Here is a 27,247-nt window from a genome sequence, read left to right as displayed (position 1 = left end):
ATTGCCAGATTATTTTAAACTGGCTGTATTAACATAAGGCAGTCATATTTAGTATTTTAGTTATGAGGATTATAAAGCCTGTTCTTTTAGTAGTTGGAAATGTCAGTTTTTGGAAAAAATATTGAAATACATTGCTTGTAAGAGAGTATCCTACTGCGACGTTTAAATACAATGGTGGTGTGTCATCTAATTTGCAATACAACACAATGTCTGTATTAATATACTATCAGCTTTATTAATAAAACACTGTCGGTGGTGTCATAGTTGAACAACTTCAAGTAAATTAATACAGACATTGTATTGTGTTGCATGTTTGACAACATGCTACCGTTGTAATGAAATGTATTTTTGTTAATTAATTTATTTTAAATAGTTCACAAGAATGGAAATATTTATTTTTCTTTTGAACTGAAATAAGAATAATGTTTTCTTCAAAATGAAGTTTTTTGTTTTTTCATTCTCTCATTATTTTGCTTCTTGCAGATGTTAACATTGCTGACATGAAAATGGTGCCTATGACCCCGAAATATAACAAATGTGCTGAATTTTTTGCATGCCAGCTTACAAGTTAACTCACTTTGGCCAAGGAGGCAATAGTAATTTTTAAGCATTACATCATTATCATCGTCATGATTATGTGAATTCCGTATAATTTTGCTTGGTCACTAGCTTTGTGTGCATGTATCCTACTGTTGTAACCCTGGTTGGCCTTGCCATGCGTCCAAATCTTGAGACATACTCAGAAGCAAGAACTGTGGTGTTCATTGATGTTTGTAGGGGATCCTAGTTTTGCTTTGTTCTCAGGTCTTGTGGTTGACCTGCACATGAAATATATGCAAAGTAAATTTGTTTCTTTGCTTGTGTAGTAGTTCTAATTTGTATTCATTTTTCTAGCTACATTGAACATATTTTATTTCCTATTTACATTGTATTTGCTATTTCTATTTTGATTCATGAGATTTTTCTGTTTCATGAAATCTCTGGCTTGCTTTCTACGTGTTTTTCGCTTACTAATACTTAATTTTTGATACATAAAATTTTGACTGCTAAGTGGTGTAACATCAATGAACAGCATCAGTGGTAACTGAGTATAGACAGTCTGTCATTGCTGTATTGCTTTAACCAATTTCTTGGCAAATTATTAAAGAGCCTTCCTTAATACCAGAAGTTTTGGTACCTTGGTACTAGTCCAAGTTGCAGCAGCATCGCTGCAAGGATCCTAGCTCATTATTGTGCCAGGATATTAGTTTTGCCTGAAAGGAAAGAAAGAAGGCAAAAAATGAAAGAAGCAAGGAAGGAAAGAAGGGAGGATGAAAATGAATGCCAGACATATTTGTATATGCGTCAGAACCCTCCCACCCTCATGACTGTCCTTCCCTGTGTTTGCAGCTGCGAGTAATCAGGGCTTTCAAGTCAACACTGGAAGATCTGGAGGAGCGCCGCTCTGTACATAGTTTACACAGCTTACACAGTTTGCGCAGCTCGCGAAGCCACACGGGCCCACGCCCCCTGTCCGACATCAGTTACATTGACGAGGACCCTGTCAAAACACCGTCACTTCTGAACGACCGCGACAAAACCAATAATTCCTCGATGCTTCCGAAGATGGTATCTCCTGCTGAGGATCCCCACCTGGTGCCAGCGGCAACGGCGGGGAAGGACGTCACTGCTGGCAGGGGAAACGCACAGAGTACTGATCCTCCACCTCTAACGTCTGGTGGTTCGGGTTCCGGTCTCTTGGCACCGCCCCATGCTCCCGCCCCTCACCGCTCTGCGCCGCAGCACTTGCTACACCTCCCTGCTAAGAACAACCACACACAGCGAATATCTCCCTATCAGCCACTGAGCCCTGCCCGTCTGCAGAATCTATCACCACAAACATTGAATTCTTCAGCCGGTCCAACCCCAGCCCCTCCTGGGGTTCCAGACTTGCCCAAGCTGGTACACGAGACTAGCATCTAGTTTCGTTCATTTTCAGAAACGTAGGTGCTTGATCGGATACATTGTTTTTCATTTCGTTTCCTTAGTGTTGTTGCGTGTGGTCTCTCACCGTGCACCTGCATTCACCATCACAGTCCCTCCATGTTGCTTGTAGAATCCCCCACGATCGACCGGATAGCGGCAGGCTGATCAGGTTTGTGGTGATGCGATGATGCTGGTTCCCTCACATACAAGGGGAGAGTGTAGCACATGGCACTGCATGTCTGTAGAATAGCTGCCTGCCTTGTGGCTTGCCTGCCCACCCACCCAATTCTCATAGTCAAAATTTGGGCTAAAGACTTGTAGACAGAAGTGACTTGCTGGGCCATGAAGTGGAGAGTAAGGGAAGGAAGGGGTGGAACCGGGACGGTAGCTTGGGGGAAAACTTTTGGGTTTGGGGATGGGATGGGTGTGCCGCAACAAGATCGACTGACCGACCGCCCGCCCCCTCATTGCCCTCCCCATGTTTTCTTCACTTAGATGAGTGTTGTATTGTGAATGGATGTCAACTGTGAGAGCTTGCCAAACTTTTCCTTTTCTACCTTGCATCTCATAGTGCCCAGCAGTACGTATATATGTGCGTAGTCTCTGTAACGTACACATACATTTCTTCCTTCCACCTTTCACGATGATACCGTACCATTTGTGTCTGTACATACATAAATTTTTTTGTTCTCACTTTTTCTCTGTAGCTACAAAGTGTTTGTTGAAGAAAAAATCACTTGTTTCATCATCTTTGTTTTAATGCCTCTTTTCTCAGTTCCAGCAACTAAATTATATACATTCAGTTCTAGGGATTAAGCATTGAGTTGTCATCTATGCTCTCCCGTGCTCGGTCGATGTGCTCAAAGCAATAAGAGTCAGGTCGAGCAGGCTGTGGCACACGATGCAATGAGATGCAGTTATTTCACTGCTTGGCATGGGTTCTCTCTTGTTGAAGGTTTTAGCACTGTTTGCGTCCCACCTTGCTCGACAGTTTGCTGTAGACTTACATCTATCGAGCACTTGACCTTTCACCCTTCTTACCTGACCCCATTTTTCGGTTCAAAACACTTGCTATTGTTTTATGACCATTGTTACCCTTTACTCTTGAAGGTGATAGGTGGTGAGTTGCAAGAACGTTTGATTCCGGTCCCCTACAGCAAGAGCTCCACTGACCAAGCTGTAAGCCGCTTTCCTACTTTCATTCTTGTCCGCTCGATTGATCGCTCGTGTTACTTTAGATACCTAGTGGAGCCCACACGATGACAGGTTCAGTCCACGCCACTAGCATGAAACTTAATTTTAATCCTTTGTTTGAGATTCTGTCTCTGTCTCTGTCTCTGTTTCTCTTTCTCTGTTACTTGCAACCTTTCGCCCTGCACTTTTTAGTTGGCAGCAGGTGAGATATATCCAATGCCTCAACAGAGCATGTTACGCCACCTCTGCAGCCATGTGCACCTGCACTGAATGGATGCCAGTCCTCTTTCTTCTTTTTTTTTTTTTTTTTGAACCTGTACTCTATTAAAAATCTGTTGGTCTGCAACTGATTGGTTGGTTGATTGGTCATTTTAGATTGGGTTGGTCATCCTATGGGCTTCACCAGGGATCTGTAACACCATGTGGTGAAATGCTTTTGGTGTCTTATTGTGTGTATGTGTAGCCCTGTAGATTATTGACATGTAGTTAGTAGTGATATGAAATTCTGTTTTTTATATTACTACTCATCCATGTTTTCCATTCCATTTTGTAGTATTTGTAACTGTTCTTCAAATAGGATATTTTGAAAACTCCAGGTAGGTGGTTAGCCTTAGTGCATGGTTTCTCATGGTCAACATATGCACCACTTGTATCATATCTTGCTACCACTTCAGTTGGTCTTGCTAATGCTTGCTTTGCAGTTGTAACATTCTACTAGCGAATTTCCCTACTTGTGCACTCCCCTACTTGACTCTTATATCTTGTTGTTCCCTCCTCCAGGTTCGCCCCATCCTCTCAGACCCTTTACCACCTCTTTCCTGTTCCTAATCAGCAATGTTGCAGGTACCCCCATCCCATGCTGCATGTGGAAATTAAACAAGCGAGCAAGTGCCTATTGAGGTACGCCAGCGCTCTCATTAAAATGATCAGTCCGACTTGACTCAAGAATAACTGCATGGTTTTTGAACGACCCAGAAGGAGTTCCACTGTTACAAGCGAGAGTGAAATTCTGGCTGGGCAGACCAAGGTGCGTGCTTTGACGAAGGTTCCATCTTGTCGGCGAGTGCTCGTATCGTACTGTCTGTTCAACTTAGAAGTTTTCATTTTTATATGACCTTCAAAGAGAGGTGTGCAGTGCTGCTTTAACCCATGGTTGCTTTACTAGTTTCACAAATTTTTTCTATCACTTTTGATTTATAACGTGTTTTAATTTTTTAAAGCTTGAACTCAAGTGGTGATTTGATTGACTTGAGGGCCAGGCTCATGAACCCTCTGCTTAATTTTTCTTTTGGGGGGGTGGATTTTTTTGCCTCTGAATGTAAAGTTTTTTTTTAAGAAGTAGCCACTTTTTAAGGCTTCATATTGCACAGAGGATTGGCTTGCAGTTTGCAACATGGGTGTGATTTTTGATGGGCGGCAAGGCAACACATCCGTCTTTTGAGTTGGTGTTTGTGGCATGAGTCAGACAGTTTAATCTGTTAGTGTTGGCATGGTGACTCATACTTTTTCAGTTCCATTTCTTGGCTCAATTCTACGTTCCAGCGGCGTGTGGATGTGCTTGATCAACGTTTTTGGTAAATTTCTAATGCTATATCCAGGATTTAAGATGAGAAACTCCTAACTGCACGCAATTATGTTTCTTTTTACCCCCCCCCCCCTCCCCCAGTTTGGTGGTGGCCATTTCAATTTTATATTTGATAAATGTATTCCATTTATAATATAAAGGAAAGTTAAAATTTGGTAAACAGGTTGTGGTGTGACCAAGTCCCACTTCATGTATTTTGTTCACTTCTGCATTTATTGTCTTATTTCATTTGTTTGATATTTTGTCAAGGAACTAAAGAAAATAATGTTTTGTTCTGTGTATCATTTGCTTATTGTCATTCACTGCCAGTACTATACAGCTGCCTGTCATATAATCAATGTATTTACCACCAGCTGCAGTGACCATCCAACAGATACTGTAGAAATACAGTACGCAATATAATTATTAATGGCCGTAGCTCCATTACGTCAATGACTCATGATAACTTGGAAGTAAAGGAGTAAAACCATTGCGTTGTGTGTTCTTCTGAAGATTGGATTGAACAGCACTTGCCTATTAGTTGTAAATAATAGTTATATCTTAATCTCATAGATATTAACAGTATGTGTGCGTGTGCAATTGTGCTGTAGTATTACAAACTTTCCTTCGAATGGGCATTTAATTATTATGTACTGGTTAAAGCATTTTAAGAAAAAACAATTTTTTTGCCCATTTTCTTATGTATCATACAACAGTGAAACATACTCAGTGTTTATGGCATGTGGAAAAGTATTATTTAAAGGTGGTTAATAGTATAATAATATTAGTAATAGCGGCAGTAGTGGTGGTGGTAGTGATAGTAGCGATCATAGTAGTAGTAGTAGTAGTAGTAGTAGTAGTAGTAGCAGCAGCAGTAGTAGTAATCGTAGTATTAACAATAAATAATAATAATAATTTTGTGCTCACAAAGGAGTGATTCATGTCATCAATTAAGAATTATAAGTATTGTGAGCGAGTCTGAGAAGTACTTGTAACGAAGTGTAAGATATGTATATTCTGGAAATAGGTAATTTATTAACGCTACTTGCAAAGAACAATGCATGAAGAAACTTGTTTTTGGTAGCTGTTGATACGCAACACAAATGGTGCTTAGCTGTAATGGGTCACTTTATGTAAAAAAAAAAAATGTGTAAAAATTCTGTTAAGTTTCAAAGAAATTCTTATACAATTGCTAGAAATTGAGAAACAAATTGAGATCTGTAATCCAGTACCCTGGAGATATTCAGTGGCGCAATCATCCGATGTAAGTTGAAGAAACATTAAAATACTCTATCACCAGTTTGAAGACTGGATGTTTTACATGCTTAATAGTTGAGTGGTGGTAAGTTTGAACGTCATTAATAGGATGCCGAGCCTAATTATGTTCAGGTAGGACCCAGATATTTATGTGGACAGTTTATTTCGGGTTGAGACTAGGGTTTCTCTAGGACAGAATTTTTGTTCAACCAGTTATCTATTATAAAAATATTGAAGTAACCAGTAAAAACCGGTTGATATTTTTTAGTGGTGATTGTTAAATTTTTGTAACTAATTTTGTAACATAGTTTTAGAATGTTCGAAAAATAAATGTTATTCTGTATAAAACACAAGCAAGCACAGTGTGTCTGAAATTAATATATTTTGTTTGTTTTAAAAATAAGATTTGGAAAAACTGAATCATCATTCAGGTGACATTGAATTCTTGTAATGAAATTCTCGGCAATGGAAAATACATATTCACTTCCAGTAGGTGTTCGTTTCACTGTTTGCAGTGTGTTATAGAGGAAAGAGCTGTAGGTTTTGTTTGTTTGTTTTTGTAAATTTGTCAGCTGTTTCAGATAAATTGAAGTCCAACTATAGCATTTTAGAGTTTTTATCTTCTTTCAGTTCCGTAACATCCACCATTGCTGAAGTTATTACCATAAACTCTTAGTGAATCAGCCGTACTGCTTCTGGCTGGGACTGGGAATTATTGTCACTGAGAGTTCTTTGTGCAGATGGCAGATAATGTTCTCATTTTGCAAAGGTCCTCAACAACCGCTTGTTTCAATAGTTAATCAGGCAGTATTTGATGGAATTTGAATGTGGCACAGTTTGTAGATTACCACTATATTGAAATCATTATTTCATTTTCAGTAAAATAAGGAAATGTATGAGAGACATTGAAAAACATAGGGTTCTTCTGAAAGTATAAGAACTCTTAATTACCTTTATGACAAACCTAGTTATTGTTTTATTATGATCAACACTACATATATGTAATATAAAATACATGGTGTAATGGCATGTGGTCAGATATCAGCTGATATCAAGTAAAGAACTAACAACTTCTGTCACAAGATAGTGGCAGTGTCACATGAGCTCATGTAACATCTGCTGACGTGCAAGAGCCATGAAGACTTCGTAGTTCTAGTTCTAAACAGTTTGAAAAAACACCTGAAACAAATTTGAAAATTTGTCCAGTGTACCAGTTTTTGCTGGTTTTATTCAACTGGTAGAGAAACCCTAGTTGCGACATATTAAGTAGATTGATTGGCTTCGGGCAGGTTTATTTTGTTTGAATTTTCATAATCTGGTGGTTTTCCCATATAAACACATTTGCAAGAAAATATTTCATTTTATTATATTTTTCATATATATATATTTAGAATAGTACAAATAATATTTTGCATCTTTATGCCCTTTTAAATAATCCAATAGTAATATTATGCCCATAATTTCTGATGAGGAATTTTTAAAGCTCATATGTTTGTTTCAGCTGTAAATACTATAAAAGGCTTAAAAATATGTCTGGATATCATACAGTGAGTCTTTTTGCACTGTCATTTATTGTTTTGCGAAACTGAAGTTAAGATTTGTCTGCAGTAGCAGGGTGCAAGTTCAGAAGACAAGTATATATATTTTTTATATTTACACTTTTCCCAATGGGAATATATTCACTGTGTAACCATCTGGTCACCATTGAAAATATTATGAATTTTTCTCTTGTTTTCTTGAAGTTTATTTAATCTCCTAGTCCATAATTTGACTGTTTGCTTCGATTAAGGCGTAGGGAGATGGTGAAATGCATGTATGGATCTTCAGCTGTAGCTGGAAGTTTAATAAGACAATACTTCTTAATGTAGTCTTTATTTTTTTTGTTATTTTCACATTAATTGATTTCATATAAAATTCTGTCTTGTTTACTTTTGTTGAAAATAAATTATATACATGCTTATTCTGTTGCTCAATTAATATAGTTTACCATTTGCAGCAGTTTTATAGAATGTGCTCACTTACAAAGAACACGTTCTTTATATAATGGTTGGCTACAAATTAATATTCTTAATAACATTATATGTCAGTATAACGGAAGCCGTGATTGTAAGTAGCATTCATGAAGTACTGACACGTGATCTGATAGACGAGGAACTTTACAGTGACTGAGCCCAAGTGTAGTGTGATATAATGAAGATGCACCACCAGAGACCAGAAATAAGTTACATTCTTCCCAGCTTTTAAAGTCTCATATGCAATTAACCTTGGATGGTTTCGGTAATTTAGCCAGATTTTACATCAGGATTGAATTAGAGCTTTAACTTGATAATATTGTGCGAAGGCCAAGGAATTTTATGAAGTTACTGTTGACTTTGTACATCTCTTACAAATAAAGAATGTAATATATTGAAGCAGCTAAGCTTGGCTTTTGTGATTATATTTATTTGGTAAACATTTTAATATTTTTAAAATGATAGTAATTCAGTTACATATTAATTTCATATTATTTTTATCCATTTTATAAGAAGAAAACTGTGATAATATGACAACTTTAAAAATGTTACCTGGCTAGCATTACCACAATTAAAGCTCGTGGTTAGTTTCTTACCTTAAAATTGTGTTGTACTATTCAGAATTTCAGTACAAAATATTTTCAGATGGGCATAAAGTTTCTGTTTATTTGTTCAAAATGTTACTGATACACTGCAATATTTTAAATGAATTGCAGTTTGAGAAATGAAGAACGTTTTGGTTAACTCTTGATAAAAGGATTCTTGATTTAAAATTTTTTAACACATCTTTACCATGTTTCACTGAGATTTTATTTAATAAATATCGTAGTAATTGTTCTATCTATGTATGACTGGTGTTATTGATGTGCTGTGGTATGAATTTTTTTGTTTTGTAACTAAGATGTTAAACAATTACATTTATATGATTAATGACCACTGTATCATCTTGGCCCATAGCATAAAACACATATATTTTCTTAATGTCTGGTACTGGGTGATGTAGATATTATACTTCAGCTGGTACTCCATCATTTATATCAGTGACTGCAGTGTTTCTGATGTCAGTTAAAATTTAAATACATGATAATTGAATGGCTCATGATGTAAGATGCCAAACATGCACTTAATCAGGGTTGGTGGTGTGAGTATTAAGTAATATTACAAAATGGTTTGTCGTAATTAATTTGCCTTAAAAGTTGTGTTTCAAAAGATGCAGAATAATAATAAGAAAATACATGTCCAGAGCTCTTTGAACACTGTTTTGTTTAAATTATCTGTCTTTATAACGGAGCCGTTACGTGCATGATGATAGCGTGGTGAAAATCTGTTGTCTAGAAGAGACTCAAATCTTACAAGCTACCAGATGGACCTCTCATCAGTTGCATATTTTGTTGGTTTCTTGGCGGGCGTTGTGCTACATAAATACAGAGGGAAATGTATGAAAAAGTGAGAGATCTCGCATCTTATGCAAAGCTTATTTTGAGTTCTACCTGTATAATGGAAGGTAAATATCAGTGTGTACTTTTGTCAGTATATAAAAGCTGAAGGCTGCAATTCTGTTTTATTTTTTATTTGATAACTTATAAACAAAAATTTATTAAGGATGGTTCCTGAATTCAAGAACTATATTAATTTTTATCTTTCGTTTTGTAACCAGTTTGCTTCAAAATTAAATTTGCTGCTTGTGAAATTATATGGAACATTTTTCTTTTAATTTCTTTTACCATAACTATTAAGTAACTCTATTTATTGAGTAAATTGAAGCACACTTGCTACTTGTGAACTGGTTGGAGTAGTTTAATCAATATGGAAATTTCTGCATATATACAAGTGACAAGTGTTGCCAGTTATATAACAAAAATATTCCGATATTTCAAATATTGATTAAATTTGCTCTTGTACATACAAACACAGATGTTCATGTGCACACAATGTGGAGAAATTTAAAATGGAAGGTTTGGGTGCAGGTATTGAAAATTTACTTTGACATTGGTGCATTATTAACAGACCTTCAGCATTTTTATTACTCTAGTTAAACTATTCGTTAACCATTATTTGATGTGATAAGTCTAGCTGGCTGCCACGTTTAAATCCCCATTCCCATTAAATGAAGTTACATATGAATGAGGCATATGCATATTTTGATATAATATTATTGCTATATTTAAATGCTAAAAGAGCATTAAAATTGAGTGAATGCACAACACAGGGAAGTGAAAGGTACGGCAGGTTGTGTTAATGATTTCATACAATGTTGGTTGGTTGGTTTATTTGTTTGCTGTATTTTGATAATATATTAACATGTTCCATATTTTTTGTTTTGTAAGTTGATCTTTCATACAGGACTCCTTGCTGCATTATTAGGTCAGACATATTTCAGGTCATTGAAAACGAGCAAATATTTTCAAAGTGCCTTTGCTACCGTCATTGTGTTTTCCGCAGGTCTGGGGACCATTCCATTAACTTTATGATACTTTAATCATTCAGCCACACTTTAAAACATTTCTCTTCTGTAGCTTGGTTAGTAAAGTGTCTGGGCATTAACAAGATGATAGGCAATCAATTTCTGATGGGAATTTTTATTTATTTATTTGTAGTTTATTTTATAATGATGTCAAAAGTTCAAAATTCGTAGCACTGAATGATGGATTGGAAAGTATGTGGAAGGACATAGTCATGGTCTAATTTAAGGTATTGTCCTAGCATTTTCCTGCAGGAACTGATGAAAACAAGAAAATATGTCAGGATAACCAGTCTCTAGTCTGAGATTTGTACCTGGTACCTCCTGGTTATGAAGAAAGAGTACTAATTACTCATCCACAAAATCGAGTGGGAGGTTTGTTATTTATTTTCATAATCAGGTCCAGAATGGCTTGAGGACTCACTCAGCTTCTTGCCTGAAGCATACTGGGCCTTTGCAGAAAGTTTCTAGAGGGAAGGTTTGTGGTGATAAATATGTGTAAAGATCAGTAAGCTTATTGTTATAAATTTACTTCAACGTGCCTCTACAACTTTTGTAATATTTTAATTGTAGTAAATGTAAACTCCTTTGGTAGTTAAATTATTTGTATAGAAACAGTAAAAGTGTAATTTTGTCTGGAAATAGGGTTATTAGGAACACGTAGTGGGCACATACACAGCAGGAAAAATTGTCTCATATCACGATCTGTAAAATAAGAATGTAAGACATTAAGGATGAAAACATTGCTCCAAGTATCTGTGTACCGCATGTTGCATCCACCTTCAATTGTTTTATTGTATAGTAGTTCTTTAATAATTTACTGTGGAGTGTCTTACATCGCATTGCCATCTGTTGTGTACTTGAGCTATGTGAGAATTTTCCAAACTACCAGCAGACTGTACTAATATAGGCAATGAAATCCCTATTTCTTTAGAGTGGAAAATGATACCATATCATGTACATAGGTTATGTGTTTTATTCCAAAGATACGGTATGAAAATTGGTGTGCAAGCCATATATTAGGTTTGTCCATTCTCATTCTTAAAGTGCTAAAAAATATTTGACATTTTCATTACACTTGATGTAAAGATGGGTTAGGAAATTGTTTTTCACATTGGAAAATATTTTAGTAGTTGTATGAATTTCATGAAAAGCTTTGAGGACCACAGAGTTTTTCTTATATTGCCTTTAGTGTTGCAGATTATACAGAATGTGCCATTTTTAAATACAATTCAACAACAGTCGTGTACTGCAGTACAAAAATGAAATTGGAAAGGTCCACCCCCATGTAATGGTCTCTCCCACCCGCTTTTGTGACCCTCAGTTCAAGGTCACCCTGCTTGCTTACCATTTTGTGCTGATACAAACATTGTGTATGTATCTGTCGAAGAAATTCTGTTTGAATAACTCGCAAAGCTCAGAAGAGCGGAAACATGATTCTGAAGAAACTTGCCAACATTGACCCAGACACACTGATAAGGGGTGATTGCTTCTTTTTGAGATGGCGGTGGACATTTTCAGCAGCTACTGTAATGCTGTTATGTATTTTCTTCCTGACAAAAACTAAAAAATAACTTTTCCTGTTGTTGTGATGTCACCAAAGCATAGATACTGCTGTAGTTGTGGTTGTGTTTTAAATGGAACACATAAAAGTGCCCGAAATAAATCCAGGAACAGACTTCTTAAGGTCAAAAATTTGTAACACTTGGATCCTTATTTATTTGTAGAACAAAGTTCTCAACTTATCATGTCGCCTAGATGAAGTTAATGTATCTAGTTTTTATGTGTGGAATTTGCAAGCTTTGTATGTAGAATGTGTTTTCCAGTCTCCAGAAGAGGATATTTTTTTATTGGCACAGATGTAGCTAAAACAGAACTTTAATCTTTAAGTGGAAGCGTGCACATATGTGATCTTGGAGGAAATTGGGCTAGGTGCCAAGAATATAAATAGCCATTAATATTATATAAAAAATACTGTACATACATGGTAAATATGGTTCTTGTTGAGGAATGTTGAAGTCGTGAATAATTTCGTCTGCATACTAAAATATTATTTGCTCTGTTGATAAGTTCTGTGCATTTGCTTGCATACGTGGTCTCCCATACCGGAAGTATTTCGTCAGATATCAATAAGCTTCGTGACATTTAAAATTGTAGTCCATATGGACCATTTCTTGTAATGTGATTATATATTCCAAGTTTAATCAGAACATTGTTTGTATGATCACTTTTTAACTGAAGAGATTGTCTTGTATTTTTTAGTATGCATGACTGAGTTTCAGCACATTTAGTGAGTGATTACTTCTGTAAACATCGTGAATTATAGGTTTATATGCTGCATCATATTTTTAGATTTTATTGTACTGGTCAGTGTTTCCATGAAAGCTTATGCTACAGAGAACCCTGTAAGTGTTTTACAGATATATATTATTATGACATGCACAGTAGTAGGGGTAAAAGAATGCATGTAACTGTATTGTGGCATTAGTAATTTATTTTGTGTTTTTGTGATGTGTGTAAGTCAAATTATGCTTGACAAAGCAGCTGGTAGGTTTTTGAAAATCACTGCCTCCTTGTGTTTCTAATCAGATGTATATTTCAAAATGTTTCCCACCAATCATTTTCTCCCTGACTAGAAGCAGGTACAACAGAAAGATGGGCCTCGTGTTTTCCTGTGCTCCTAGTAGTGGTAACTTAGAGATTAAAGAGTTGTTTGTTGGTGTCAGAATGTTCTTAAATATTAAGATGGCTGTCTTCTGGGTTGTTGCACCATGTAATATGGTAGAAGTTTACTGATGTTTCAGAGGTCCTTTCTACCTCCATCATCGCCCTGATGATGGATGCAGCAAGGACCTCTGCAACTTTGGTGGACATCTACCAGACTACACGGTGCAACAACCTAGAAGACAGCAGTCTTGAGACTCGCCACTGTGGAAACCCCAAATCCTACATTCTTAAATATGAATGCTAACACTTGCAGCAAATTTCTTAAAATAATCTATAATTATATTATTGTTAGAATGAAGGTATTTAAAACAAAGCAAGAGTTTGCATAAATATATGAGCCTGTAAATAAAATAGCACATTTAATTAGCTGAAATAGTGTGAATGTAACAAACAGGTGTCAAAAACATATGTTTATTTTCTCATTATAAACCCTCCAATTTGAATCAGTTGGAAATATAAATTTTTCATTGTTGCCTACAAGTGTCAGATAAAGACTAAACTTTTGTGTGCTTTAGTGATAAATACAGTTGTGCATATGGACTGGAAACAAAACGTAAAGAAAAATTGAAGAGTATAAATTTTTGTGTTCAAGCATACTGCCATCGCTCTGCGTTGAACTTTTGAACCATTAGAGCGTAAGGTTATGGAAGTACAGAGTGACTTAGAAGCAAGAAAAATTGTTTTATTTTCGAAAATGTATTGAACCTGCTATCCAAACTCATTTTACATGATGAAACTAATAGATTGTTGTGCATTGCATAATTTAAATTTTGTCCAGCCAGTTTTCTGTCTCTCTCTTTGTTTATGAGCTGTTTTAGCATTATTATCACAATCAACATTTAACAATAACTAAACACCCTGACAGGTATTATTGTTTGTAGAGATCGATTTTATTTGTTCATAGATAAGTAAGAATACATCCTATATTGATATTTTTTATTGCCTCTGGATCTGAATTATGGATTGCTTAATCAGCCTGTCTGTTACCAAATTGTTTACTTCTAATTATTATTAACAGCAACTAGAAATTTGTATTATTTATATTAGGTTCTGTGGACATTTGACAGCCTTGAAATGAATTTAATATAGCTTTACAGTGAAACCTGCACAAGTATGTAGATTGTGTTTTACCTAAAAGCTGATCAGTTTGAAGTCGTTTACCACGTAGTAAGATAAATCATCTTCCTAACATTGTGTGACATCAGTTTTCTTACTTACATTGTCTTTTAAGTGTGACATGCCATAATGAATGTGAATATTATTAATTCTGTCCATTCTTCCATTCTCTGCCTGTTCAAGATATTAAGGGAAACAGTAAGTAGATTACCATTTTGAACCTTTCCCATATTTGTTCTGGTTTAGTATTTCATCTTAAATTTACACGTGCTTTTGTACATACTCTTGGTAGTTTTGTTCGTACTATTAATTTAAAATTCTGTGATTTTGTCTTTGTTTAGTTTCTGTTGTTTTGCACAAATCATGCTACCAGTGCATTGTTGTCAGTCTCGTGTTAACCAATTATTTTGTTCATTCCTCAAATTTGGGATCATTTTAATTTGGAACTGGACTTGACGTGCATATTAATTTATTTTCATAGGAAATGTTATTTGCAAAATTTGCTTTATGAGTTTCTACTGAGCAGCATAGTGAGTACTTTATACAGACATTGTTTTATATTTAATTTCCATCCTCGTCGCTTATGCATGTATGTCTGCTTGTGTAGATATGACAGAAATGAAGAATACTATCTATAAAAATCTTTAAAAGTTGAGCCTGTAAAGACATAAATTTCATACATTGTTCACATATTTTCTGGACAAATTTAACAGTAATCTAGAAGCATATATTAGATGTGTCCATTTTTGTCCATAAGTTTTCACAGCCAGAGTTCAGTGTGTAACATCAGTTTTTGAGATAGGCCACGTCAATGCATCTTATCTCCGAAAACCGAAGTTGCACATTTCCAGTTGCCTCTGCATTTAATTTAGTCCTCTAGATTAACAGATTTGTATGAAAGTTGATATCATCAGTGCTAACTGAAATTAATAAATTTTAATATTGTTTCAAACGACCATAAATACACACTGATTACATTGAAGGTTTATCATTTAATAAGAAAAGTATTTGTTACTTTTTTCACATGATTTTGTTTTTGAGGTGCTTAGCTAATAATCTTTTACTTGACTGAATCGATGCGTGCCAAATACTGGATATCAGGTAGTAAATTGATTTCATAAATGTAGAGAAAAGTATACAAAGTTATGGTTGGAAGCCATGAAAGCATGTATTTATGTATGTATGAAACAATGTTTGATTGTATGAAATTTAGTGAATGTCTCGTGCATACCTGTTAAAATGTATAGTGTATTAAGACATTTGTGAAGCAATTTTAAAATATCTAAAATGTGGAGTATGGATTTCTTAAAGATTCATTATATTATTTTCATATGGAATCGTGCGTGCACATTGCACTGTATATATGCAGATAATCAAAGCACAAAAGTGATGTGTAGAAGATGGCTGTCTTCTGAGATGTAGTGCTGCATAGTGATAGATAATTGGTCTATGTTTCAGAAGAACTTATTGCCTCCTTCATCAGGGTGACAAATAATATGTGTGCACAGAAAGGCCAGAGTTCTGCCTTGTCCATCCTTCTCATGTATCTAACATAGCCTTTCCACACATGGTTTATTTATCACCCTGATGATGGAGGCAGTAAACTTCTCTGAACCATAAATTAATATCTACCAGACTATAACATGCTATGTTCTAGAAGACAGCTATCCACATTCTCATCACCATGAGAACCTAAAATCTCACTTGGTATTTAGAATGTTGATATAAATGAGATGCTGATATTTGCACTTTGAAGTTAATACGAAAAATACATAATTACTGCACTGACATTTAGTAATAAGTTATTTTTATCAGAAGTTTACAATTTTCAAAGATTTTTTCCCCCCTTTGTATTAAACGAGAGTTTACCAAGTATGTACTATATGTTTAGGTTTTGAGGTTTTCACGGCAGTGAGTTTGAAGATGGCTGTCTTCTGGATTGTTGCACTGTGTACTTTGATCACCCTGATAATGGAGGCAGCAAGGACCTCTGGAACGTCAGTACACTTCTACCAGACTGCATGGCGCAACAACCCAGAAAACAGCCATCTATATATTATATGTATCTGATATCAGCAATAGAAGATTTAATGTTAATATTTGAAGAAAACAGATATGCAGTGGGAAAGCACTGGTTCATAAAGTTTTTCATTGCCGAAAGGGTTTTCATCAATGGCTGTGTGCAGTATTCCGTCCACATCCTGTAACGTAATCCAGGATGTTAGAAGGATTTGTTTGTTTTGGAAATGTCAGAAGTCTGTTCCTGATGATGGCAGAACTGCTGAGCTATTACTGGTAAAATAATTCATTGTGATGAACCCTGTATCATAGGCTGACAGACATGTGAAATGCTGACCAGTTTAGAAGACCTAATTGATCTATGGAAATAAACATTCATGATCATCAGTTTTTTTCTAAAAAAATGCTGAATAAGTGCCAGAAAGCCACATTATGTGCATCTATAGTGCTAATGGGAAGAGAAAAGTGGTTTTAATGAAGGGATAAGAACATTTTCTGAGATTTGTGTACACCATTACATCCCATAATGTAAGAGAACATCACAGAAATAGAAACAGATAAATTTGCCTACAGCAAATGTTTTAAAGAGATGATCTTGGAATGGTGAACCATGGTTTATGTCTTTTAATATAATGTGTACAAGAACATGTTCAAAATAAGAAATAAATTTTACTGTGTAGGGCACTTGTTATTCAGGAAGATAATACATGGCTGCATATATCCAAAAATAAATGAAAGCTCTTGAGGAAGTTCGGTATGAAGTGCTTCAACAGCCCTCATGAACTCCATGCATAGATCCTAACATTTTGGCCCACTGAAGGAATGAATAGGAGGCAGGAAGTTTCAACATGATGAACAGGTACAGCATCATGTCTGTAATTTTTTTGCAGAAACTTTAAAAGATGATACAGCTAGGTTTACAGAGCAATGATAAAAGTGATAATGTGGCATTGGAAGGTAGAGAAATTGAACTGTCAAAACTTACAGCAAATGTACAGGGTACGAGATAGTTCTGGAATTTTATTCTCCTAGTAATATTGGGAATTTGTAATTTCTTTAATTCATAGTTTTCTTTGAATGGAATATTAACCCTTTAATGCGGAGTGGTAGCCATATATGCAGCTAGCTGTTATAATGGTGAGTAACGTACATTTTGGATTTTTCATGATTTCCATCATAAAAAAGGATTATTTACTTAAACAGCATTAAGCAGTTGATCTTTGTAATGATGAAATGTTGTGTTTTCTTTGAGGTATGGACTGAATTCTTAAATGTTATTCAGACGAGCTTTGCCTTCAGAGGGTTAATAATTAAGACAACTGCTATTAAATTAATTGAATTAAATATGTGGTGATGTGTAAAGAGTTTAACATTTTTAATACATACATCAGCTTTTTTCCCTTCTTTTGAGAGAGTGAGGGGCGTCATTTCAGATAAATTAGGCATATCGAAAAGCTTGTCTTGGAAAACAAATGTGAATAAAATTTTACAGTTATGAAAATACTGTTTGCCTAGTAAGGGATTAACACCAAATCATGCACCTTTCAACCAACACTTCTGTACACTTGTCAAAAGCACAGTTTGACTTTATTTATCATATTTTTAGGCATGTGCCCTGAAATGAAAGGAGCACATAGGATATTCTGTGACCCCTATCACTTTCATAAAAGTACAGCAATATTCACAAGAAAACTACAAAAATTATGTGACCAGATACCATTTGAATGTTTTGCTTTATAAATCCATTTTTTAGTATTATTAAGATAGTAATGTATATTTCTGATGGCTCGCATTTATTGCAAGATTTTAGGGTCAGTTTTGTCATATGTGAAGAACATTATGTTATGTGCAGCAACAACACCTTCTTTTATTACAGCCATGAAATTAAAGAAGAGAAATATGTGCTAAGATTTCTTATGTACATACATTCAGACAGAATAATATTGTGTGAAGAAAAATGGTAAATATAGTAAGCAAAACAAATTTCTAAGAGCTTCTGTGGTTTACAGGTCAAAAGGAAAGTGTGGTTGGTTGAAGATGGCTGTCTTCTTGATTGATGCACCAAAAAGTCTAGTAGAAGTTTACCGGAGTTTCAGAGATGCTTAGCGCCTTTAACATTTGGGCAGTGAATCCTTGTTTTGGAGTAGAAAGCACATCTGAAGTGCCGGTAAGCTTCTGCCAGACTACTCGCAACAATTCAGAAGACGGCCATCTCCATATTTGCCACCATCATAACCTAAAATCTTATTTATAAGACTTTGCTTACTTCATGAAAATGATTTGATCTATAATTCTAAGCAGTGCACTTACAATTTTTGTTTCATTACAGAGGTATATTAACAAAATTTTGTACTATTCTGAGAGCTATATAAACAACAGCCTCTATTGCACAAAATCATATTCAAAGAACGTGGCAATGATCTGTATGACAGCCATTTTATGGAAATTCTTAGTTCACAATGTGCTCTTTGTATAAGTGAATTGTTACATAACTTATGTTGTAATATTTTAAAGTTTTTCAAATTGATGGTTTTGCATGTGTATGTTAGCAGCATATGGATCAAAATATTGAAAAATGAACAAGATTTAGGGTAATAATACATAATCATGAAAGCTGTCATTGCTCAGTTAAGTGACTGGCTAAAAATTGCGTGGTCAGGTGTCAACGTTCCTGGGATCTGAAGATGGCTGTCTTCTGGGTTGTTGCGCCATGTAGTCTGGTAGATCTTTACCAACGTTTTAGAGGTCCTTGCTGCCTCCATCATCAGGGATCGCCGTGAAAACCTCAAATCCTACGATGCATGGACCTTTTGATGAATCCAAGATGGTTATGGGGCTTACATATTCTGTTCAGTAAATGTGGGGATGAGTGGTCAGTTTCATGTGTCAGTTCCAAGTGGAAACATTAAACTGTTCACCTCTGTAGTATATTAATGTTACTGTCTCCACTCCACATAAATTCATTTATGACCTGGTGCATCAAGACACAGTTAATGGTGCAAAATATATTGTTTAGACTCTCTTGTAGCTAGTCCACATTTATTAGGAACTTAGAAGTGTGAACAGCTTTATGTGGGTTTAAAAGTGGGTGGTATATGTCAACTTTTATGTAAAAGCATATTTTTGAGTATTTATTTATTAAATTCAGAACCATTCTACGATAGTAATATAAATATGCATTATATGAGTCAGCTCTTTTTATATACTTTTTTACGTTTAAAAATGTATGTGCCCATTAAGTGTTGGAGATTGTTCTACTAACGAGAAATTGAAATAGTATAGAAAATTTTATATTAGTCATTGTTACTTTATGTTTGCTGTGTTTACTTTTTTGAAGAATACTTATTGGTTGATGGAAAATTGTTTTTTGTGGATCTTGGTGATACAGTTATGTTCTGTGGGAGTGTATATGGAAGTGACAAAATATATTGCTGATATGCAAATAGACTTTATAGAATGGCTAAGACCAGACTTTAACTGCATGTGTTTCATTCTTGTAATAGTCACAGGATATGTTGCAGAATGTTGATGTGCATGTCTGCCATGTGTGCATGAAGTGTACAAGTGTAAATGTGAATTGAAATGGAACTTACAATGCTGTATCCAGAATAAATGTGTTTTGTAACAAAGTGTTGTCAAGTAATTTGTGTACATGTGCAGTTTGTTTCTGTTTAGCATGTATTGTTAATCTATTTATAAATCTTACTAGTGAGATTCAACATGAGAATTAAAAAAATTATGTGATAATGTGGCACATAATATTTTAAAAAATATAAAACCAGATGGAATAAAAATTTCATGGACATTAACTTCATCATGTGTTTTTGAAGTTTGAAGGTTTCTGATGATGGTACATTATAATATGATTGTACAATTGTTATTTTTGGACTTTTCCATCATCTAAATAACAAAAATATAGCATTTTAGAAGATTCTGTTTTCTGCCTTCAGTTAAAAAAGGAGGGTAAGAGGATATAAACCCCATCTATTGGGATTGTTATTGAGTTAGCATGAGCTTATTTTTATAATCAAGACAATGGACAAGGTCCAAACCTTGGTACTCACTTACAAGTCTGCATGGCATTACAACCCAAAAACTGTCATGAACATCTTCACTGATATGAGAACTTCAAGTCCCTTACAATGTTTAATTTTGTTTCTCTTCTGTGCCAATAGTTACTATATTAAGAACAAAAGGTGAATGATGAGCTCTGATTTAGGTTAGGTTGGTGCACTCTTCTTGAACAAAATATATTTATAGAGCATTCAGTGTTAACTCCTATTGAAAGTTAAATAAATTTTATCTCATTTTACAACACTTGAGATTGGGAGAGAGAGTTCATATAGATAACAAGATCAAGGTGCAAAATATTACATAGTGATCAGTGCAGTACATGATAGTTGTGTTCTTACTGGTTCTTAAAGGATTTCCATTGAATATCTACACTTTTGTTTGGCCAAGGACATACAGCATTTTAACCTTTACATATTTTAAATTTTTATCTCAGTTAATTTTTCATGTTGTATCGTATATACAGAAAATCTTAACAGTGAACAGCCTGAGGGCTACACACTTCTGTTGTTTATTAATTTTCTTTACTCCATTTTGTATTCATAATAGCCACAACATATAAATTAAATGTTGTGAAGGTTTAATTGTGTTTTGGACAGTCGTTAGCAAATTCATTATGCTTTGCATTAATAGATTGGAAAAAATTGTATAAATAAATAAAATCATGAATTTGTAAGGAGAAAATACTTGGGCTCATTTTAAAATAAGGAAAAAGATAACTCACTTTGGAGCTTTTACCAACTTCATGTTTTTATGCTACTGTTTTTTTTTCCAGGTCTGTATACATAAAAGTATTTTTATATACATTATGAATGTAGAATTATTGTCAGTTAATATATACCGAAGTAAAAGTCCTATTTGCTTCAACAGTCTGAATTTCTTGTAAATGGTTTTTAATTTTGAAAATTTCCAGTTAATTTATATCAATTCACAATTAATGAAAGTCATATATCAACATTATTAAAATTTGACCGAAAGTAATTAATTTAAAATTAAATTCTGAGAGGGCAAGTGTTCTGTGCACAGAATGTGCCCTATTCTTTCAGTGATATCCCAAAATATGGTACAAGACTGAATGTATTGTAGCAATCTTCAATTTAATATTCAGTGTACAACTCGTGTGGGGAAACTGTTCCCTGCATGGCAGTCAAATGTCAAAGATGTGTATTCTAATTAAAATTTATAATATAGTCAGTAATGTAACAAGGGCTCAAAAAATCTGTAAGAATCTGTGTTGTAAAATAATTGTTTGCAGCATTTCCACCGTTCTCCCATATTTTTCAGTTGCATTGTATATTCTGCTGTGGTGTATATTGTGAGATATGGAACCATATACTTCATTACAGTACTTTCACAAGTATTTTAACTAATTGATCACTATATGGCCCGGCAATAAAGTGCATGGATCTCTATGTTGGATGGTCACATTGGCATGGCTGGTAGGGTAATGACAATTGTTCTGTGTGAATCAAAATTTCAGGCATGTTGATGTTTTGTTATTCCATAAGGATACTCATATAAGAGAGACTGTTTGTAACTTCCTTGTTTTTCTTGTTTTTTTGTTGGTTCCAGATACGAGTAGTTAATGCTTTCCGTCAGGGTCTAGATACTCGGTACGGTGACAGCGCCGCCTTGGCCGAGGCTCTCCGAAAGCAGTCTTCTCTTGCTAAGCGATTTTCCCAGACTTCTTCCATTGAGTATGCAGATAATGTCATGGATGAGTTAACGATCCCCGAGATCGATGTGGAACGTTTATCATCTCATAGTCACACCGAAACTGCAGTTTAATTCTTCTGTCCTGTCGAGCTGATGCCACACACACCTGTCCCCTGCCCTGGCATCAGGCATGCCAGAAATTGTGGTGGTGATTGTGGCAGTGTTGTTGGTAATGGTGATGATTGTGATGGTGATGTTACAGCAGCCAAGAGGAATGGAACAAACTAAAAATCACGCCTTGCATTCATCACTGTTCTTATATACTTATTATTCAGTTAAATGCACCACCTGTGAAGTTCATTACAGCCTACTGAAAACAGACTACAAAATGTAAGAACAGCTTTCTCCAAAAAAGGAACTCTATGATGTAAACAAATTGATAGTAGATTTTTCCAATTTTCCTCTTACATTGTCTTATCCCAACAATGTCTTCAGTTTCTTTTATTTTTAAATCTATCCAGGTTCATGGCTGTTGTCATCCCGACGTCTTTATTCCTCCGCCCATCTGGCGTCATCCATTACACCATCTGGTCACCCACGTGGTGCAAGTTCATGTGGTGTTGAACTTAACTGACAGTGTAATTCATTGATTTTCCAAAAGACAAATTAGATAAGGTAGTTGCAATGGGCGTGGTGTTAAGCTGGACAACGCAACAAGAGTTGAGGTCTATATGCATGTAATTATTGTAAGATAATTTAGCTCGTAACTTCAAGATGAAAAATATTAAGACATTATGCCAAGTGTCTTTTAAAAGGGGAGGCCAAAGCCTTGTTTGAATGCGATGTTGAACAGTGTGGAAAATATTTTTTTTTTGTTTGCCTCCCCTTGTTTAAAAGTCAGTGCCGGGATTCGAAGCAGTAGTTGTAGAGTTCATGTCAAATCTTCTTTGGAAGCAAGTAAGGAGTAAACTGAATGCTAATGGCTCTGCACAGTGCATGGAACCTGCCCAGGCCTCCTAACTCCTCTCATCTTTGAAATGAGAGGATTTGTTATTGACTTTTTCTTGGTGTAATTCTTGTTCCTGCTAGCAACTAGGATCATCATGTTGAAGTTGACACTGTTAATATTATGTTTGTAACCACGGCAGTAGTGAAAAGGAAGATGCTACCTCCCTTCCAGTCCAGATCAAGATGGCAGAGCTTCAGATACAGAAACGCATTGAGGGAGGAAGTGGAATTGTGAGCAATACCAAACGTCACACGGTGCCCGTGGTTACTGTTACTATTTTCTGCTCTGAAGAAGAAAGTTTACCAAGTTGTTGAATGTTCTTTACTATCAATATTTAAATCTGAAAATACTCCTCTGAGCAAGCCATTTTGTTAGACTGGGTTGTTGAGCAATGTGTAGTTACATAATGTAGTGAAGTTGCTGCAAAGCTTGCATTCAGTCCTGCCCGACAAGCATGGATGCCGAGCCGCACTGTCAGTTGTTTGTCAGGAAGTGATGGCCCAGTGTCAGGGTCGTCATTTCTCTTCTTTCAAGAAGAAACTCCCCCCTTCCCCTTTGTGCTCTAGTTCACTCTGTAAATCTGTTGTGTGACTGCAATTTTCTGTCTGTATAAAGAGAAACAAATTCTAGATGTTGCAAATATGCATTAGTTTATAAGAACTTTCCATGGGCTGTTAAGAGTAAATTAAAGTATCAACTCATTGACTGATAGAGGTTTGCATCTGTATGTAGGGATAAAATAAGAAACTAGTCTCACCAGATGTACTGTAGAATTCACTTAGGATACAAGCCATGCCACTGGTTTTGTCCTTTTCGCTCCCCATAGACTTGCCAGTGTGACAACCACTACTACTTTTTAACATGACAATTGCTGATGTAACGCAACTGTGACAGCAGTACCCATGACCGCTATCATGATGACTGTACTCTTGAAGCCCCTACAGTGACAAAGGTTAGCACCCCACTTCGCTCTGGTCACATGCTCCGAGAGATGTGAGATGACGCTCAAGATTTCTTGAGTTATAGGACAATGGTGACATTGCCTGTTGTGTTTACAAGCTTACGTAGAGTCAAACCAACCAAAGGCAAGTCTTGGATCATATAAACTTCTAAAAAAATAAACGAATCAAAGACCTTAATATTCTAGATGATGCCTGTTCTCTGTGTTAATACCAAACTTAAAGAGAGTTGCGCAACTCATAACCTTTAATTTAGCTCTAGACAGGGATTTGGCAGGCAACATCCTTAATTTTTTCTACTCCAGTCACATGAGTATTATGTTTTCTTAAAGGTTTTATTTCCATCCATTGTTAATGGCTATTAATTAATCATTTTTACAAAATAAATTTTTAATGTCTCAATACCTTGTTGAAAAAATGGTGTGCATTCTTTATTTGAATGGTACCCTTGAAACCCGTTAGATCTTAGGACTGCATCAATATTTTTGATCTCGGTTTGTTCTCTGGAAGAAGCTGTTGCATCAGTTGTAGATACATGTGCTTGGTCTTTATAAGAAGAAGATTGTTTGCACTAGTGTCGAAAGTCACTAATTATTCATTGTATGCTGTTAAAATTATTTCTGTAAAACCTGCAGATGTTGAGCATATTATGTGCCTTATGTCTATGCTTTCTTTGTTGAAATTGTAATTTTGACTGATTAAAAGTGAGCTTGATCTAATCTCAGGGTTCTAAAAAAAAATCACCCTTATTGAAATTGCAACAGCTGCATTCCGTCCTCGGTAAGAGTGTGAAATGGCGAGCAACGAACCTAATGAAGGCGCAGTGGCAAGTTTTAAAGTGATGGAGTGAGTATTATTTCTTATGTAAAAACATATTCATATTAGGAAAATAAAATGAATGATGAGAAAGTTGGATGTCAAGACAAGAAGAAGAGAGGAAATTCTACATTATTCCTCCATTCCCAAGGTGTACCACTTGTTCAACATTTCCACTTCCTTCCTGTTTTATTTGCAAGAACAAGACAATTTGTATTTTTTCATGTGGGAACACTACCTGCAAAAATATAAATTTACCTGTCTGTACTGCATTGAAGATTCCGAACGTAGTGGAACCTTATGACTCAATAACCTGCCTACAAGTTGAAGAAATTTGATTAGAAACATATTAAAATCTGTGTTATTTATCTAAAATTGTATAATATTTTGATAATTTTTAGTTTATTATCACATAGTATATTGCAGGTTCCCATTAGTAAAAATATTTAAAAGTACCACTTGGACAGTTTTGATTCATGTTTTTCTGCAGAATAAGAAAACCTGATAAAACTCCTAATTGTAATATTTTTAATGTTAAAACTGATCAGTATGCAAAAATTAATGTAATTCAATGTAAATTTAATCATTTTCTGAAATGATTTTAATTTCTTAATTGAATAAGCAATCCACAATAGAATTTTGTATATTCATCCCCTTTTAAGAATTGAGTTCATAGTTGGAACTAACATTGCCTACTTCAAATTGGCACATCATTAAAGCAAACAGGAATGGAAAAGTAAAATATAATTAAGTGGAATAATTTTCATGGTTTGTACATATTCATGTATTTCACTAATAGAAAATGCTGGCTTTGAAATATGCTATTTTGATTCACAGTGAAATTAAATTGAAATGCACAGTTTCTGAACCCAGGTCCAACCTCTTCAATGGAAATTGTAATGGAGTCTCCAGGGCATGTTCAGTAAGGAATTTCCTGGAATGTCTGAAAACAGTTATGAAAAATGTCTACATTATGGGCCTTCTACATCCTGAATTTTCAATTCAAAGCTGACTGCAGCAAGCAACTACAACATGATTAATTATCTCACCATTTCAGAGCCCTAAAAATACGAAGTTGCCCTTATTTTGTTTGTGCAGATCAAAATGTAAAATTTAGTCCAAAATATTATTTGCATTTGTTGATATTACTTCCTCCACCCTTATTTTAAAAAATAATTCTGAATTTACCAAGTGTTAATTGACTCAGATGCAGCTGATTTGTATTTAAGAGGTAATCTCTTAAATCATATTGAATTTCAACCAATGATTGGCTATCCTGACTGAGGATTTTGTTTTCCTCAGTTCCTGTAGGCGAGGACCAGAATAATATGTGTAAATAAAGTTGGTCATTTCCTCGCATGATCTTTCCTATTTATCATTCATCGTCATCCTGTTATTTCTCTTCCAGCACTACACAACTTCTGCAGTTAATATAGCATCATAAAATAACTACATAAATAAACGGGGCCTGTCTTACTGTCAGTATCGCTGTCTCGTTTTTCCTCATCATGAAGCACCCCAAGCAGTTTTGCCCATCGTGATTTTTCTTAAAATGTACTGTTTCAGAAATTTATTTTGTTTCTATATTCATGCATGGGGGAATCTAATCTAGTCTCTCATACCTAAAAATGAACATATAACTTTTGAAATGTTATGTTTGAAGCAAAGAAGATGATAGCTAAGTATAAGGAATTCAAATGTGGTACAGTTCCATTAGGGGCATTCAGATAACATATTTATTACTCATTTTGTATAGCTTCCATTGACAGGCTTGTAGGGAAAGTGTGAACCAAGTCTCATGGTAAACTGCGGTTATTTTGCGACAAAGCACATTCTGACTGACTGATTTTCTGAATGGTCAGTTAAACCATGTTAATTTGTATTCATTAATTATATATTTCTGAATTAAAGACTAGAATATTGACAGCACTATCAAATATATAAAACTACTTTTTACTGTGTACTGAAGGCCAAAGTGAGTTTTGCTAACATCGGCATGCAACATTTATACACCTTTATACATGTTTTGCACACGATCAGTGTAACATTGTTGAACAAATTATGAAATTAAAATGTATCATTCCTGAAAATACATAAAATTTGTAGGACATTTCTCATTGTTGGACTGTGATATGTAAAGACTATGCAGACATCACTTTTATTCAAAGTCTTGTTTATTTGATTCCTGTCAAAATTGAAACATGTCAGATGACTCTTTTTGTACACAAATTCATTCGACTTCAGTAATTTTTTCCATAAAGTTTGTACAATCTTAGAGACAGCAATGCCATAAAATTACAAGTGATATGATGACTTTCAACTATTCGAATGTGATGACAGGTTACAGCATAGCAGCCAGGGTAATAGGTGAATGTCCATTCCAATTTTGTCACACATGTAACTGATTAGTAAGACAACATA

At 35.1% G+C, this 27,247-nt stretch overlaps 1 protein-coding gene across 21 annotated transcripts in view; it reads left to right on the top strand.

Moving 5' to 3' along the window:
• PMCA (plasma membrane calcium-transporting ATPase 3) overlaps positions 1 to 24,729 on the top strand; it is a 287,318-nt gene extending 262,589 nt beyond the window's left edge. For 12 of the 21 annotated variants that reach the window (XM_087354409.1, XM_087354410.1, XM_087354414.1 and 9 more), the window contains one exon: positions 1,390 to 2,713. In XM_087354409.1, coding sequence (XP_087210535.1) covers positions 1,390 to 1,962 — 573 coding nt within the window. In that variant the 3' untranslated portion in view covers positions 1,963 to 2,713. Of the gene's footprint in view, positions 1 to 1,389; positions 2,714 to 3,075; positions 4,187 to 14,479; positions 14,495 to 21,958 lie in introns of those variants that run through there. The other 9 variants (XR_015536674.1, XR_015536676.1, XM_087354420.1 and 6 more) reach the window with 9 other exon arrangements.
• Positions 24,730 to 27,247: the final 2,518 nt, after the last annotated feature.

This window comes from Zootermopsis nevadensis, unplaced genomic scaffold (assembly GCF_977971745.1).
Source record: "Zootermopsis nevadensis isolate Lab colony 2312 unplaced genomic scaffold, Znev_1.0 Znev_ptg000023l, whole genome shotgun sequence".
Lineage (NCBI taxonomy): Eukaryota > Metazoa > Arthropoda > Insecta > Blattodea > Termopsidae > Zootermopsis > Zootermopsis nevadensis.
This window is presented reverse-complemented; position numbering and strand designations above follow the sequence as displayed.